Source organism: Perna viridis, chromosome 9, assembly GCF_037379345.1.
Source record: "Perna viridis isolate PV_CMFRI_1.1 ecotype Kerala chromosome 9, ASM3737934v1, whole genome shotgun sequence".
Classification (NCBI taxonomy): Eukaryota; Metazoa; Mollusca; class Bivalvia; order Mytilida; family Mytilidae; genus Perna; species Perna viridis.
The window spans coordinates 37,478,026-37,495,907 of record NC_142453.1 but is presented as its reverse complement, the minus strand read 5'-3'; the positions used below and the strand labels follow the sequence as shown (position 1 = coordinate 37,495,907).

General features: G+C 31.9%; 1 protein-coding gene across 1 annotated transcript in view; it reads right to left on the bottom strand.

The window, feature by feature from the left end:
• LOC148608259 (G protein-coupled receptor kinase 3-like) overlaps nucleotides 1–17,882 on the bottom strand; it is an 88,245-nt gene that overhangs the window by 14,429 nt on the left and 55,934 nt on the right. The window contains exons 8-10 of the mRNA XM_088546989.1: nucleotides 16,392–16,483; nucleotides 15,818–15,917; nucleotides 4,298–4,513 (exon numbers count right to left, since the gene is read on the bottom strand). Coding sequence (XP_088403115.1) covers nucleotides 4,298–4,513; nucleotides 15,818–15,917; nucleotides 16,392–16,483 — 408 coding nt within the window. The remainder of the gene's footprint in view (nucleotides 1–4,297; nucleotides 4,514–15,817; nucleotides 15,918–16,391; nucleotides 16,484–17,882) is intronic.

The following is a 17,882-nucleotide window of genomic DNA, read 5'->3' as shown; positions in this document are numbered from 1 at the left end:
CAAGTGAGCAAATAGCCGCAAAGGAACAAAGAATAAGAAGAGTGAAGAAAATTTAATATCAAACATTAACTTTAGGACAATCTAACTCCGTCATGAAATACCGATTAATGATTAAGTCCCTGGTACATAGCAGACTTAGTCTTCTTAAGGAGTTCTTCCGAAGGCTTCCAGTCGAAGGAATGTGTTTCACTTCCCTTTATTAAACATCCTCAGTAATGGTAAAGTCGTCACATTATGGATTCGACCATAACGTTGAGTTGAATTAAATAAAGATGAAAAAAAAATCGGAAATCATTTTTGAAATCGGTAGAAAAGTTTCTGAAATTGGTAGGCGGTAGAAACACCAGAAAATCAGTAGACTACCACCTAAAGCGGTAGGGTTGGCATGTATATGATTATAGATACATTGTCATACATTGTTTAATAAATGCAAATTTTGCTTTTGCTTCATGGCCTTTAAAACAGTGAAGAAGTAATAAGTCCTGATAACAACCTATCAAGCCTTTCTCTCCCTCACATGGTATTATTCTAAAAATATCACAAGTTGTGTAGAATTATCATTTAATAAATAGAAATAAAAATATGTTCAGCAAACTCACAAAGAGAATACACCCTACTTCAGATGCAATTAAATGTATAACTTATCTCCCCTTGGAGTCTTCTGACGGTAACTATATTCTTTTGTGCACATCAACATATGATGCCCAACCTTATTGAAAAATTTCATTAATATCTCTTAAGTGGTTTAGGAGGAGTTGCACATACAAAAAATGTGGACAGACAGACAGACTGACGGATGGAAGGGGTGGTTCCTATTTCCCCATCCCAAACTTTGTTTGTGGGGATTATAACAAGTTGGCCAAGGGACTCAACAGTATTTTCCAGATAATGAAAAAAATTGCAGATATTAACATGAATTGTTATAAGGATTTATCAATCCTTGGAATGCATCATTACCAAGCTAAATGACTTGTGGTTCATTTGTGTTTTTGTATTTGCTCGTGACATTGTGTGTTTTTGTATTTTGCTTGTGACATTGTACGTTTTTGTATTTGCTTGTGACTTGTATGTTTCTGCAGTTTGCTTGTGACATTGTTTGTTTTTGTATTTGCTTGTGACATTATATGTTTTTGTATTTTGCTTGTGACATTGTACGTTTTTGTATTTGCTTGTGACTTGTATGTCTCTGTATTTTGCTTGTGACATTGTTTGTTTTGTATTTGCTTGTGACATGGTATGTTTTTGTATTTTGCTTGTAACATTGTAAGTTTTTGTATTTTGCTTGTGACATTGTAAGTTTTTGTAATTTGCTTGTGACATTGTACATTTTTGTATTTGCTTGTGACTTGTATGTTTCTGCATTTAGCTTGTGACATTGTTTGTTTTTGTATTTTGTGTGTGACATTGTATGTTTTTGTATTTTGCTTGTGACATTGTAAGTTTTTGTATTCTGCTTGTGACATTGTATGTTTGTTATGTTGGCCTTGTTGGGAGAAGGTAAACTTTTGTACCCTGTTTGGTGGACATAATTGGTCTATGTGGTTTGTTTTTTTAATAATTTAAGTCCAAATTAATTGCTTATCTGTGACTGTACATGTAAATGATGATGATGTTGATGATCTGTGGATGCAACCAAATAAACTAATCTGTTTTTGTTTTTTTTTTTACATTGGACTTTTTAAATTTTTATGACCGCTCAACCTGGATTATGTTGTTACAATGCAACACAATTCCATAACAAGATTAAGATCAGGAAATTTTTGTGTATTAGTGGTATTTTGCAGTTTCCATAAAATAAAAACAAACTAAACTGTAAAAATATCAAGTGGAAATTTCTGTCAATAGTAATGCCAGTATTGACTACAAACTATATTTTTTTATTACAACAACACAAATTGAAAATGTAGTATTCCACAATTCAACCAATAGTCATTTGATGGATTGGTCAGGTTTGTAATTGTTGACAATTAAAAATCATGAATTGAGGTCAAATGAAAAAGCCCTACAAGGTAGGTACTTGTTGAATAGAATGAGATCCTTGACAAGTTCACAAGTACTGCTATATGTGTAGAAGTAGATCATCAATATTGTGATCAATATTTTATTACCCTTAGGCAGGGATAATTTACTTTGATCGAAATATAATTCTAATATGTTATTCTTTAAAGGTCTTTAGATCACAGGCATGGTAAAACTTTGATAAGCATACGACTGACACCATTATTTCCAACATACCCAACTTAAAAGAATTTTGCCCCAAAATGGTTCCCCTTTTTGGGCAACGCATTAAATCATAGAAACTCAATTTTATCATTTTCAACTGAAATATCTCACATATCTTCCTTTTATGGGCTGGTATATTCCCTTAATCAACATATGTTTTTGCAGTATGTCAAGGACTGAAATATTTTGCAAATATTCAACAAAAATGAAATACACATTTTTTACACCTAACCACTGAAGTTTACTCTGCAAAAACTACCAGTTATACAGTAAAAAGTCAAAGGGTAAAAATTTGTTGAAAATTTTGTGCTTTTGAGTTTGCCCATGTTAATGTCTTTTCCATTCCAGATGCAGTGTAATTGGAAGAGATTGTTTAAGCAGCAATGTTACTTTAAACAATAGACTCCCAGCAGCCTGAATCACTCACCTGGTTAAAATTTGCCTTTCAAAGGTAATAACTCTAATTAGGAGTTGTCTGACAATTTTGACTCAAAAGAAGACATTGGTAGGCCTAATGATAAGGATCATTTCATCAATTGAAAGTTTTTTCCTATCTATTATAGTTTTCAAGATACTGGCTAAAAACTTTTCAAGAGCAATTACTCTAACAAGAAGTCGTCTGACAACTTTCATCCCCCAAAGACTTTCGTAGGCCTCATCATTAGGATCATTTCAGCAATTCAAGGTTTCTTTCTATCAACCATTATTTTCATTCTATTGGCTAAAAACTGTAAAAAATATGATTTTTCACCTGTCAAGGGCAATAACTCTAACACGGAGTCATCAGACAATGTAAATCTAATGCAGACATTTGTAGGCCTTATAGTAAGGATTATTTCAGCAGTTGAAATAATTTAGCAAAACCTAACAGTTTTGGAGATATGAGAAAAACTTCTGATGGACCCCTTTGTTCAGAAGGTTTCAGAGAAGAAGATTCTTAAAAGAAAAAAACATTAAAAATAGGGAAAAACAACGAAAAAAGGCAATTACTCCAAAATGACTTAACACATTAAAACTAAAATTTGTCTACAGATAGAATTGACCATAGATTGATCTAGTCATTCTGAACACTCCAAACCCATGTCAGAATTTGGCTAAACCTTGCAGTTTTGAAGATGTATAGGAAAAACTTCTGACTGACCTTTATTTTCTATTTTCAGTAACTGTGGCCATGTTTTTCAACGAATAAAAAATCCCCACAACAGTTCTGTGCAGAATACCCTACAGAACATCATACCAAGTTCGATTCAAATTGGTCATGTAGTTTCAGAGGAGAAGATTTTTGAAAGTAACAATTTTAATAACAGCCAAAAAACATAGGAAAAGGGCAATAACTCCAACATGGCTTACTGAATTGAAACAAAACATTAAACCACAGATAGATCTCATCATTCTGGCCACTTTTACCCAATGTCAGAATTTTGCTAAACCTAACAGTTTTGGAGAAATATGGGGAAAACATTTGACTCACCTCTATGTTCTATTTTTAGTAACTGCAGCCATGTTTTTCAACAGATCAAAAATCCCCAAAATACTTCTATGCAGAATATCCTAAGATACATTCATACCAAGACTGGTTCAAATTGGTCAAGCAGTTGTCAGAGGAGAAAAATTGTTAACACCAACGACAAAGACAGAGGATGACAACTGAGGCCAAGCAATGGTAATAGCTTACATGACCTTTGGCCAGGTGAGCAAAAAAAGAGTCAGTTAAAGTATACGCTTTATACATACAAACAATTCCCGAAGAAATCTTCACAACACACACCAATATTATTGACATTTAAATCCTTGCAAAAATTAAGTACTTTCAGTAAGTGGGGAAAAAAAAACACTGTAACAACCTGTTCTAAAAAAAAAAAAATTCTATATTCAAATAATATTTCATTTGATCTTTATATAATTTGTTTGAAATTAGTGCTTGAAGCAAAAAAAATCTGTATTAGCTTCAAGTTGTAGCTGTACTATATTGATAAGGAGGACAAAGACATTACTTAAATACTGTTTAAGCATACATTCTTTATATAATAGTAGAAGTACATGTAGTAAGTACCATCACACCTGTAGCCATTACCTTTAAATCCCTATAAACCACATATCTATTATGCATGTGTTCTAATCCCAGAATAACTTCGGCTGCATAAAAGCGAACTTCTCTTTCTGAGAATACTCCGTGTTGAGACAGATGATAATGGAGATCTCCACCATTCATTAAGTCCAAGATGAAACAAAGTTTTTCTGGCGTTTGAAATGCGTAAGTCATGCACACAATAAAAGGGCTGCCTTCTTGCTGAAAAAGTCATGAAAATAACTTGTGTTAGTAACACTAATGTAAAGAAATATATACAGTATTTAAACTTCAAATAATACTACCTGAATGATTAACTTCTCAAAATAGCCAAAAAAAAGAACTTTTAAAGTAAAAAAAAACAGTATATGTTAGATTCATACTGAAAATGGTAGTTTTTAAAAAGTACGAACTTAAAATATAACCAAAAACTGTCAAAAACCATTTCAAACAAAGAAACATTCAATCCTTTCCTAAATGGCTAAAATATATACATGTGAATACTCAGTATATTATCATAACAGAAACTTGAAAAATTAGGAATCTCATATGAATGTGCCAGTAAGATTACCATGAGAGCCAAAATTGCTACAAGAAAGAATAAGTAGTTGCTGAAAAAACTGTTTTGAAAAAGGTGTAGACAGACAAATCATTCATAAGACACACATCATGATCACTTAAAGGCAACTTTATCATTTTTCTATTGTTTTTACTGCCTGATATTTTCTATCTCAGGCTACTGTTGCAATACAGAAAAATATCGGCAAATATCCAATGACGTTACATCCTACTGATTGTGATGTTACTGATAAACAGAATAATGACCAGTTTTTAATGTCTGAACAGAATATGGCCTTGCTCTATTGGGCTCACTGGATATTTCCTTCGTGACTTCAAAACTGCCATTATTCTGTATAAATAATGCCTTAAGTACAGAGTATTACTTATTAATTAAAAGCAGTTTCATGTGCAATATTTTTTATAAAAAATATGGCTGTTTTTTTTGTTTTTGTTTTTGTTTTGCTTTTTTTGTTGTTGTTGGTTTTTTTTCTGAGTAAAGATGCTTTCAAGTCAACTGCAGGATAGTTATGAGCATGCTTAATAAATACTTCAGCAAGGAAAATTCTTTAGTTCTTCTGAAAGCCACAACTTGCTGTACTACATAACATAAACACAGTTAACCAGCTGAATATGTGTATTACCCAAATAGTACCAACCATACTCAGACTCCTAATGATTTCTGTAACATTGTGATACACTTATACCAGTACTGAAATTGTTTCAAATATTATAGTCTATTTTAGAACTAGTTTCACACCAGAAATTAATGGTATGTGTTTCCTCCTGAGAGTGTTTCAGGATGTGACAATGTATTTTATCTCTGTCAGAGAAAATATCACCTCACATAGACCCAACTGAATTATATCATAGAGATTGGACAGATTTATTGCTACTTGGTGTAGATTCAGAAAAAAATATAATAGCTGAGATAAAATGCTTGATTCATGGTTACATGAAAGATGAATGTTTGTTGAATCAAATCTCATATGCAGCTATGACAAAATCTACAGAGAAATGCATTTTTATCCTGAGATGAATGCAAAGACCAACAACCCACTAATTCTAATGCTGAACAAATACAGCATGAAAATATGTCAAAAACCCCTACTAAATAAAACTGTTTTCATTTGGAGATGGCACTAACAGGGATCTCCCACAGGCCTATCATTTGATGTGAACCCTTGACATGCAAATCTTGAATTTTGACCAATCAAAAACAAAGTTACAAAATATAAGAACATTTTCCTCTATGAAATCACAGATCAGTGTTGTATCAAGAAGCTCAAAAAGGGGGTGCCCCAGTAATTTTATGTTTTTATCTTAAGGATCAACAAAACTTTTTGAGCAAAAGAGGGTATTTGCACCCCTTTTTGATCCTTCTATGCTTGTTACAGAAAATAGTCAGTTTGGCCATTTTGTAAACCTGCTAAGAATATGAGCTTTCAGCTTATATCTGATTTTATAATCAAGTTATTTCACTTTTAACTGGTAGAGAGGACTTTTAATTGTCAATTCATGACAAATATAAATATACAAAATTTCTAGTTCATGTGTTACTATGACGTCAATGTGCCATAACAAGTTAAAAATAAATCTCTTTAGAAGAGTGAAAATCTGATATAATCAGCTCAATTAAATCTGTGTGACTTATCTGGGTATAGAGAATTCATGTTTAAAACATATCTACACATAGTAATATAAAAATGTTTCTGCTCATGAAATTGTAAGGATCTACTAAATAGAGCTGTTGTCTAAGGAGAAGTATCATTAAAGTTCAGACCTTTTAATGTAATATACATTCAGAAATGATGATCAAAGTTTTATTTTTCACTTGGGAATCTCAAAATAGATTATCTTAATGGAACTAAGTACATTTTGCTAATACAGCATATTGAAAGTACAGAAAATATAAAAATAAGAGATGTTGGATAATTGCAAATGAGACAGTCACTTACCAAATACCAAGCAACAAACAATTAAACTACAACAGGTTACCCTATGGTCTTCAATGATGGGCAAAACCCATACCATAAAGCAAGCTGTATAAAACCCCTAACAGGTCACCCTATGGTCTTTAATTGATGGGCAAAACCCATACCATAAAGCAAGCTGTATAAAACCCCAAATAGGTCACCCTACGGTCTTCATTTATGGGCAAAACCCATACCATAAAGCAAGCTGTATAAAACCCCAAATAGGTCACCCTACGGTCTTCATTTATGGGCAAAACGCATACCATGAAGCAAGCTGTAGAAAACCCCAAACAGGTCACCCTATGGTCTTCAGTGATGGGCAAAACCCATACCATGAAGCAAGCTGTATAAAACCCCAAACAGGTCTTCAATGATGGGCAAAACCCATATCATAAAGCAAGTTGTATAAAACCCCAAAACAAATGAAGTGAAACTATTCATAATTGTCAAAAATCGAAATTATCTAAAAAACACATACAAAATAACAAAGAACATAAAAAACAATGACAGCCACTGGATTACAGGTTTCTGGCTTGGAACAGGCACGTAAAGTATGTGGCAGGATTAAGTAGGTATTATATTAAATTCAAAATTAAGGTTTACTTTTATTCTATACTTTGGTTACTTCGCTTTAAAATGTCAACAAATAAAATATAACTGAAGTCATTTTCAGACATTTCACACTAATTAATCATTTCAAAGCACCAAATTAAACTGACCTAGTAAAAATTTTGCCTAATCAGTGAAGGATACTGCCAATTTTCAAGTGTACTAATTTTCACTATTTTTAGTTTTTATGGTGAACATAAAAAGTGTGAAAAAATAGCACCATAGAAATACATATTGAACACTATGTAACACAAATAACTCTATGATACCTCAAAAATATATATTCGCAAATATGTTCCATTGACAGAATCAGCGAAATTAGTAACTATGAAATTACTTTTACAGTAATCAAATACCACAGATTACTATGATACAAATATTTTTGTCTAAAATTAACTTTGACACTTTGTGCAATTTTGACCATTATACTAACAAATTGAAATCTATCTCCTGGATCTCACTGCAGAAGAGAAATTTCAATTAAATAATGCAGGAAAAAATATATCTACATCAAAGTCAGTGTAGGTTTAAATTTTTAGTCATAAAATATCAGCATTTCAAAACAAAATATAACCTGTAGTCCATTATCTTACCTGGCTTAACAAAAAATCAGCTCAATATTTGGTGGAGTTTGAAAATAAATCTAGGAAGCTTATTTCTTTCAGAAACACAGAAGGCAACCAAATTATCAAGACAAAGCAAAATTAAAAGGGAGAACTGATTGTGGTTTAAATCCAATGACCAATCAAACAGACCAAGCTTTGTTCTAGTCCATTCAAACAGACCAAGCTTTGTTCTAGTCCATTCAAACAGACCAAGCTTTGTTCTAGTCCATTCAAACAGAACCTGCTTTGTTCTAGTCCATTCAAACAGACCAAGCTTTGTTCTAATCCATTCAAACAGACCAAGCTTTGTTCTAGTCCATTCAAACAGAACCTGCTTTGTTCTAGTCCATTTAAAGAGACCCTAATTTGTTCTAATCCAACAAGCTGATCCAAAATTATATTGTGCTAGTGCTCAGAAGCAATATCCCATAGGAAGACAGGTCACCCCACTTGGACTCTGAGCCAACCCAACATCAGACTATCCCCTAAATACTGCATGCTTGGCAGAGAACCTCTGACTACCAAGTACCAGTCTTCATAAAAATCAGACAGTAGGTGATTCATACATATCAAAAACCCACCAAATTCACATTTTATTTCTAATTCAGAAACAGCTATAGATCACATAACCAATCTTAGTTTGTCATTCACTTGTTGCACTAAAGAAATGAAAATTCTACAGATTGTGAATGAACTTGGCACTTTGCAAGAGTTATTGTTCTTGAGTCTGTTTGATTTTGTTGATTTCGGTGGGATATGAATACACGATTTCTTTAAAATACAGATCTGTGGCCCTTTTCACAAAAAAATCATAAGAGTAAAATTAGTCGTAAGTTATGACGTCACAATACTATTATTTACTATGACGTCATAATTTACGACTAATTTTACACTTACGATTTTTTTAAGAAAAGGACCACAGAATACAGAAAGGATTATTTTTACCTTAAAATATAGCATATGTTGACCAAAAAAGCATCATTTATTAGATGGGTTTTTCTTTACCATGAATCACCTCTACCTCAGGGAGTGTCTGAATTTGATAATGATTGGTTCTTAAGTTTTGGTGTGACTAGGCTATTTGAAAAAATAACTTCATGTGATCAAATTTCAAAAGAGAAAAAAGACAATTACTTAGAAGCATGAAAAATGTCCATTTCAAATTCTTTATTGACTTAATGATAATTATGGTTCAATTATGGCTTAAAATGTCAGTTTTTTTTGTCATCAGCTTAATTATAATGTTTAACAGTAACTTTAAAATTAATTTTAAATGGATTGAAATACTTTAAAAGTACAATAAAACTTTTTTGTCATTACATAACCATAGTCCTTAGCATGTTTCAACAAGAAAGTAATGAAATATCAAATACAGCACAGCTAGCTTAGAATGGATAAAAACATAAAATTGTGATGTCACATCAATGGGTGAGACAAGGAAATCTCACATTACTAAAAATAGGAAGATCTTGTCTCTTTAGTGAGGCCTAGACATTGCCCTTAAAGGGACTAATATCCCCCGAAGCCTGTAACGTATTAAACCCTGTACATTTGAAGACTAATGTGAACACACAATTCATATTGGACGCAATTTTTATGGTTGATAGACTACACACTTTTAACATACAATTTGCTGCCATTTCTTGTACCCAACTCCAAACAGCAATCAGTACCATTTTTCGTTGACAACACAATAACAGAATATTACTAATTCCTGACAATACACACATCTTCATATGGTAATCTAATACATTGAGTTACATAACAATCCTGCAAGTTGTAAAGGAAAAGTTGCAGGCAATTCATCAGACCAGGTTTTGCTGAAAAACGTGTAAGCAGGCAATTCATCAGACCAGGTCTTGTTGAAAAATGTGTAAGTTCCATCAGTCATCATTTCTATTATTTTTGTTAAAACATAAATTCCTAATAATATGTATATCCCAATACAGTAATAAAACACCCCATTAAGTTTCATAACAAGTTGACAAGAGAGTTGCTAACAATGCATCAGACAAAGTTTTGCTAAAAAAGTGCTTAAGTCCAACAGTCGTCTTTTCTACAATTTTTGTTCAAACAATACTTCCTGACATTACACATATCTCCATATGATAATCTAACACACCATTAAGTTTCATTACAATCATTCCAGTTGTTACAGAGGAGTTTTGGACAACGCAAGAGACCAGGTTTTGCTGAAAGACACATTAATTCGACAATATTTATTCAAACATAAATTCCTGAAAATATTCATATCTCCAAACTTCATTAAAAGGTCTCTCAAAGAGACATTGACTCAAAAATATAAAACAAATTTGTACTTAAAAAGAAAGCTAAAAATAACAACAAAGAATGAGATTAACAACAGGTTCATGCTTAGCAACAACAGGTTCATGCTTAGCAATAACTGATTCAGCTTCACACAAGTAATACGAGAAAGGCAACAATCTTGAGTGAAAACAAATTATACAATTTAACAAAATTTTAGTTTTTAAAGAAAGCATGAAAAAGAGTGTAAAATCACAAATTAGTCAGACCTAATATTGAGTTTTATAGAAAAAATTTTCAGTCAAAAAAAATCTAAACTCATGAATTTAGTTCTATTATATGGAGGTCATCTTTACATCTGTCAAGGTATTTCTTTCCTTATAATAGTCTATAATTGGGTTTTAACATTAATCAAGAGGTTTGTTCACACACTTTTAAACAATGTCTACCAATTTCTTCCAATTTTTTTACATTTTTTCTGTTACTTTCTTTTTCTCATTTCTCCCTCTGATATTTTTTTCTTTTAAAACCATTTTCTCATTTCTCCCTCTGATAATTTTGTCTTTTAAAACCATTTTCTCATTTCCCCATCTGATATTTTTGTCTTTAAAACCTACTAAAAAGACCACTCAACTCAAGATTTCCTTTTTGTTTTACATTAAATGAGAAAAACTAATTCCATTTGATAAAAGTATAAATGATAAATTCACGAGAAATATAAATGGCAAAAAAAAAAAACAAAAACAAAAAAAACCAAAAAAAAAAACAGAAAATTTGCTGAAGCTTATCTTAATGAACAAAAATCAATACTTAAGACTCTTAGCAACACAAATCTGCTGCTTACTAAGATAAAATGTTCCAGTCAGTCCTTTTAATTACGCCCTTATTTTTTACTGAGGATCAGGGATGATTTTACATAGCCGGCAAAAAATCAAAATCCAGCAAAATTAGAGGTACCCTAAATTGGGAAATTTTGGCTGTACCAGTAATTTTATTTTGGTTCATTGGGCACCTCTCTTAAAAGTGCAAAAATTAAACAAACCTGAATATAATGTTTTTGACAATACAGGCAGCCAATACGTATCAGTGTATTGGTAGGTTTGTACAAAAACAAGTTTAGAATTGTAATATGTGTCTACAAAGCTATTAAATTGATCCTTTCTTTTGCCCAGGTAATATGACACTGGTAGTGTTAGATTCTTTTTATGATAATAAAGAATAGTTTGATTCCACTGTGAAGATAATGCAAAAATAAAACTTATAATTCTGAATTCATCATAATAAAACACATCAAAATTAAACATTCACATTTTGACATCTAACCACCAAAATATCCCAACAGTATTCTAAAGGTAAAATCCGGTTTTAAAAATAGCCAAACTCCCCTAAATCATCCCTGGAGGAAAATATAATAAAACCTTGTTACTGCTCCTAAGAGGCTAACTAGGGCTTCCTGAGAAAGTTTTGTTTAAAAATTTGCTTCCCTGACTTTGTAATAAACTTGTTCCACATATGATGTCTTTTAAAGGTGGAGTGGGAATTCATTAAGAGGAATACATATTTTTCATACTGCTCAAGTCTCTACTAAATGCCTAGATATAAGACCAAAAGTTTAAAAAAAGGACTAATATCATTGATGTTTGTTTGTTTGTTTGTTGGGGTTTAACGTCCAAGCAGCAATATTTCAGCTATATTCAGACGATAATATCATTGATGCAATTGTAGAGTATGCAGAATGATAATGTAGGAAGTTGTCAATTTTAAACCATTTTAAATTATAGCACATACAATAATGATTTTTGGGGTATAGAGTTGGGTCTTCCCTTGATTAAATGAATTGGACAATTAGACAAGACCTTTATAACTTTCTAACAGATACAAGATTAAATACCTATGGAATTAAAAGAAAGTTTAAATCTTCCAGTTAACTGTTAAGTAAAGTGATTGCTATTTAATCAGGAAAAGACCAACATTATCCCTTGAAAATCATCAACATGATAATCGATCAAACAAGGTTTTAAGGCTCAAAAGATTCTACATGAGTCAAATCTCAATTTTTAGGTAAATATAAACTCTACAAAAAAGAGTTCTTAGAAATGCAGGTTTTAATCACACTTCTACATCATTGTACATGGCTTCATGAAGACTTCAAAACAAATAATCAACATTAAAATCAAACTTTTCATAAAATTTGACCAAGAAAAATTGAAAAATTCTGCCTAACAGACTTATTACAGATTTCAAGGTCAAAGAAGTCAATGTCATTACTCTGCAATTCATCATTCATTTTCTGGAATCAATACATCAGACAGTATGAGAGAGATATCGTCTCATTTACATCTATCTTGATAAAGAATCTTTTTCCTGTTCAAGAATTTTCTTGGAATTTAGAATGTACTTAATTTTCAACTTAAACCTTTACCATAAGACAATATCTTCCATGAAACATAAAAACTTGAAGGATAAAATCCCCTTCTCTTCCTCCTTTTTAGTACGGCTGAATGTATTTAAAACCCCACCAATGAACCTGGGTTTCCAAAACTCTTTTTTCCAGAAGTATACTTGATTAAGATGGCAAAATAAACATGATTTCTGAACTTACATGCTTACAATCGTCTTCTAACAATTATTAACCTTGACACGACCTATGCATGATCATAGTCAATTAATTTCTATCTTATTGAAGGAATTTATCCATCTTAATAGATTGGAAAAGCAGACTTTTACCTGGATGACCTTAAATGTTTAGAATTTTTCTGGGTATTGATGTTACCTGTGCATGACAAAAGTCAATTTCAATCGATAAAAAGTTGATCGTGGTTAAGGAATTTGGTAAGAAAAAAATGGAGAATTTATTTTTAATTCCTAACCTAAGCGGTACATGTATCCACATTATTCATTTGCACCTGCCTTTAACCTGGAGCAGGACTTGAATGAACATTCAACATGACACATAAAACACATCTTAATCTGGAGCAGGACTCAAATAAACATTCAACATAACACAAAAATACACCTTCAACCTGGATCAGGACTCAATAATATACCATTTCTACATCATTATGACAGAAAACATATTTCAACAAATCAAGTCACTCACACCTGCTTTTCACCTGGAGCAGTACTCTTATACACAATTTCAATATCATCATGACAAAAACACATTTCAGAGTATTATCATTAGGAGGATTATTGGTAAAATACGAATCACTTCCCAAGAGAATTTCTAGCAGCGCTGCAGATCATCATGCAATGCTAAAGACATAACAATTGAGATAAATATTGTATCATGCCTTACACTGAATCAAATAGTCTGATTTTTATCTGATTTCATTTTTCAATTCCTAGCTCATTATCACTCTAGAGCATGACTGTAAAAACGTATGATTTGTAGTAGAAAGCATAAAAATAGAACATTTTATGGCAGCTAGGTCATGCATTGTTTGTTAATTGTCATGGCAATAGAGAATTAAAAAAAAAAAAAAGAAAAACAAAATTCAAGATAAAGACACAAGGCATTAATGAATTCTGCATTTTTTTAGAACTAACTTTTGCCTAACGTATTCTACCGTGTGTACCACACACTTTTTTTTTTAACTTTTTCTTCGATCCAGAAGAGGGATGTGCAGTAAACACCAAAACAATGAGTTTCTACATTTTTTTTCTAGAGACATAATTTTCAGGTCCATAATTTTCGAGAATCAGAACCAAAGTTGTCAACTAAAGACAATATCAAGGTATTGTGTTTTTGAGAACAGTTTTATGTGAAATAAGCAAATAAAGTTTTACTGCTTTTTAATAGTTGTTTTATCCATCAATGCCATTTCCTTGCATTTCATAGTTTGTACGGAAAACCAGATATCAATACACAACTTGGCAAATTAAAACATCTTTTTATAAACGGTCGGACTTGATGCCATTGTTTTAGTGAATTACCTGATTTGTTTTCGAAGAGGAAATGTAAACATTTCAGCCAACTCAGATCCAATACATCGCTATTTATAAACTATTGTAATTAATAAATGGCTTGCAAATGCAGGGAAACATAGAAAATACTTTTATTTAAAAAATTGATGATGAAATGATACGTATTTCGGGGAATTTATCGGAATCCTTTTATCTCAATGTGTACTTCTGCTGGTGATTTTTCCTCGCTTCCCAGTACACATTTTACACGGAAACTAACTTTTTTCGCTGGTCTCCCTTGCCAAGAAGGGGGTACGCAGAATACACAGATGCGTGTAATACACGGAAGAATATGGTCAATAAATTAAAATCTTTAAAAAATTGTTTTCTAGATAAAACCTACAGCATGTGTTGGATTATCTGTAACTTAGATGTAACTTGTCATGGATTTTGAATTTGATATAAGAAGAATCAGCTAAGATTTGTTCATTGTAAGTACAAAATGTAGCATAGTTTTAGGAAGATCCAAGGAGATGCCCAATGGTATTATCTTCCTTTAGACTTAACAGTTTTGGTTGATTAAATTGGAAATAATTGGAGTGTCCCCACTTAAGCCAGTCAACAGGCCCTACTCCTATCAGAATTTCTTGATCGACCCCAGTGGTTGGGAAAAGTACACTATAATATGATATTTACACCCTAAATTAGTTAGTAGAGCATGATAATGGCTTCCTATTGTTGGATTGGATCATTCATAATTGACTCATAAGTCATGGAACATTAACTTATCAGTCAACAAGTCAATCAATATTGTAGATTTGTTACATGTCATTAATTAGTCCATCTATTCCCTAAATCATCTTAAATAGATTTGTGCATTGGTGAAAGGCTGTATTAAAGGGTTATATGGAACAATGGGAGACCTATGATGAAAGTGGGCCAAATTGTGTATTCTGACTGACAGTCTGTAACATGAACTTATTTAGCCACTAGCCTAAACAAACTAATTTCAACATTTTCACTTTAGAAGTTTCCTGTAGGCCAAATCAATTCATACCAGATTTTGGTGCTGGACAATTGACTTGAGACACAGGCATGACTAATATGTAATCAACATAACCTATAATTGACAATATCACTATAACCCTGTGGAAATAAGAAATGACAGTCCCTTAAAAAAACTCCATGCAAGATAATCAACATAAGATGACCAAACCAGCAGACAAAAACTAAATCAGATACTCTTAACCACAGTCAGATGAATACATTCAATATAAAAGACCGATATCCACCAATTAATATGGCAAACAACAATGTTGTATGTTATAATTGCCTGCTTTCCACCAGTCACCAGTCCAATATTTGACAAAGCAAAACACTAGTTTTACTCGTTAGTCCAAAAAATATAACTAGAATGGATATGGTGAATATGTCAAAGAGACAACAACGCCACCAGGATTAAAAAATGTCGGCTCAAGGCTGACTGCCCAAGGTTTTCCATACTAACTGAGTTACCAGTCCTCAGCTAGGCGATTGGCTTGCCTTGGACCAATAGCTAAGCCAATAGTATGGGAGATATTATGGTTCAATACAACCTAGTTACTTACCCCAGTGCTCACTAGTGACAACATAATCCTTTCATTCAATGCTAGTGTTTCTCCTTGTTTCATTTTTATACGTTTTTTATCCAAACATTTCATTGCATACCTGAAACATGGTCATATATATACTTTAAACCAACTTATTTTTGTGCATGATTTATTTTCTTTGACTTTGTTAGCAAGAAAAGAAACATGAAAACAAATCACCCTAAACAACACCAGAATGTATAATTACTGTATCGGAGAGTATCAGTAATACTTGAGAAATTCAACAACAATGAAATTGAAATGACTTTCTAAAACACCAAAATAATTATCTGTGAAAATAGATTGGTTTACAGTTCTCTCTTAATAAGTGCATGTAATTTACATTACAGCTAGTTTAAAAAGACCAGTTCCTATTCCCTATCAAACTGATGTACCACTGATACTGGTAAAATAATCCAATATGTTTTCTGGATTATTATTTATCTGAGATGACAATTGTTTTCATAATTTACAATATTTCAGTGTATTTTTGTTAGTTGGTTTTTTGCATTACACAGATTTAAAAATTTCTTAAAACTCTCTGAGAACTTACATTTTCCCTGTATCTGCCTTCCGACAGCCATAAACTTCACCAAAACCTCCTCGGCCAATTATTCTATGTACACTGAAATCATTCATGGTTAACTGAAAATAGAGAGCACATATTTTTACTTGTGAGTATGAACATTTCTCCTTTTTTTTTTTTTTTTTTTTTAAATTTATACATTTTTCTCAACAAATTACAAAAAAATTAAAGACAACGATCAACAAATCATTTATCCTTAGTTTAAGCTAAGATTAATAAAACAACATACTGAAAATAATACTCTTTAAATTCAAAAATTAAATTTAAAATAATTCTGAATTTGACCTATATCATTAACATATACTATTTTTTCATCATTTGAGTTACACTCATTCATTCCAGGGCAATTTTGTAATTTGCAAAAAAAAAGTGACACAAATGCTCAGGGGAGCATTATTGGGACAGAATTAAAGGAAAAAAAAACACTAGGGGAGGAGGGCATTAATATCATATGTTTTAAGTAACGGGACTACACTAAAAATGTAAGAAACAAATTTTCGAAGACAAATAAGTTTAATTTGGTAAATAAGAACCTTTGGTGGGTTTGACAGAAAGCAAAGAATAGACTGACAGACCTTACATTTTTATTCCCCTAAATTTAAAGAACCCCAATACAAGCATGAACTTTTTTCAAGTTTATAACTTAATGACATTTGAAGTTTATGAAACACAATACCAGAATACCATACCATACCATACAGAATACATAATACTAGATGCTAAGTCAAATTCAAATACCATTTTGAAATGAGCTGACATTTTCTTTGGAAATTTATCTGGCATATAAAGAACTACAACCATAGGAAGTCAACACTTACTTCTCAATGTAAAGAACTATTTTTTTGGGTCCCATTAAAGGAATGTTTTTCCATTAAGATTTTCCACTCAGATGACTTGACAAGAAACATCACTTGGAAACATTTATTGGAGAGTATACTCCATGGATTCCTTGGGGAACAACCATTAACTTTACATCATGTATCTAAGTAACTTCTACAGAAACTTATATTGGGTAAAGGATTTGATAAGCCTTTAATTTAACAGTTGAATCCATTTTTTAATGTACAAAGGGGCCTACCCAATCTACAAAAATACTTAAGTCACACAGCAAAAAATGGCAATTTTCAAATCATATGAAAAATGTTTTTGTGCATTTATTTCATAACCCAAAATTTAACAATAGAACAAATTATGCATAACTTTCAATAAAGAGGATTGGGTAGTTTTGAAAAGCTAAAAATATAACCAATAAGTTCACTCAGTTATACCTGGAAGTTGTGGGGCAGTTTTTCAGCCTACTTGTGTCAAAAATGTCTCTAAGTTTATTGCAAAATGTCCTCCTCACACCCAAAGTTTTTTTCTGCTGGTCCTATTACAATGAAACTGATGAATCTGTATCAGATATTGTAATTTATTCAGTTTAGAAAGGTGTCCAGTTTACCGAGGTTCCAGATACAA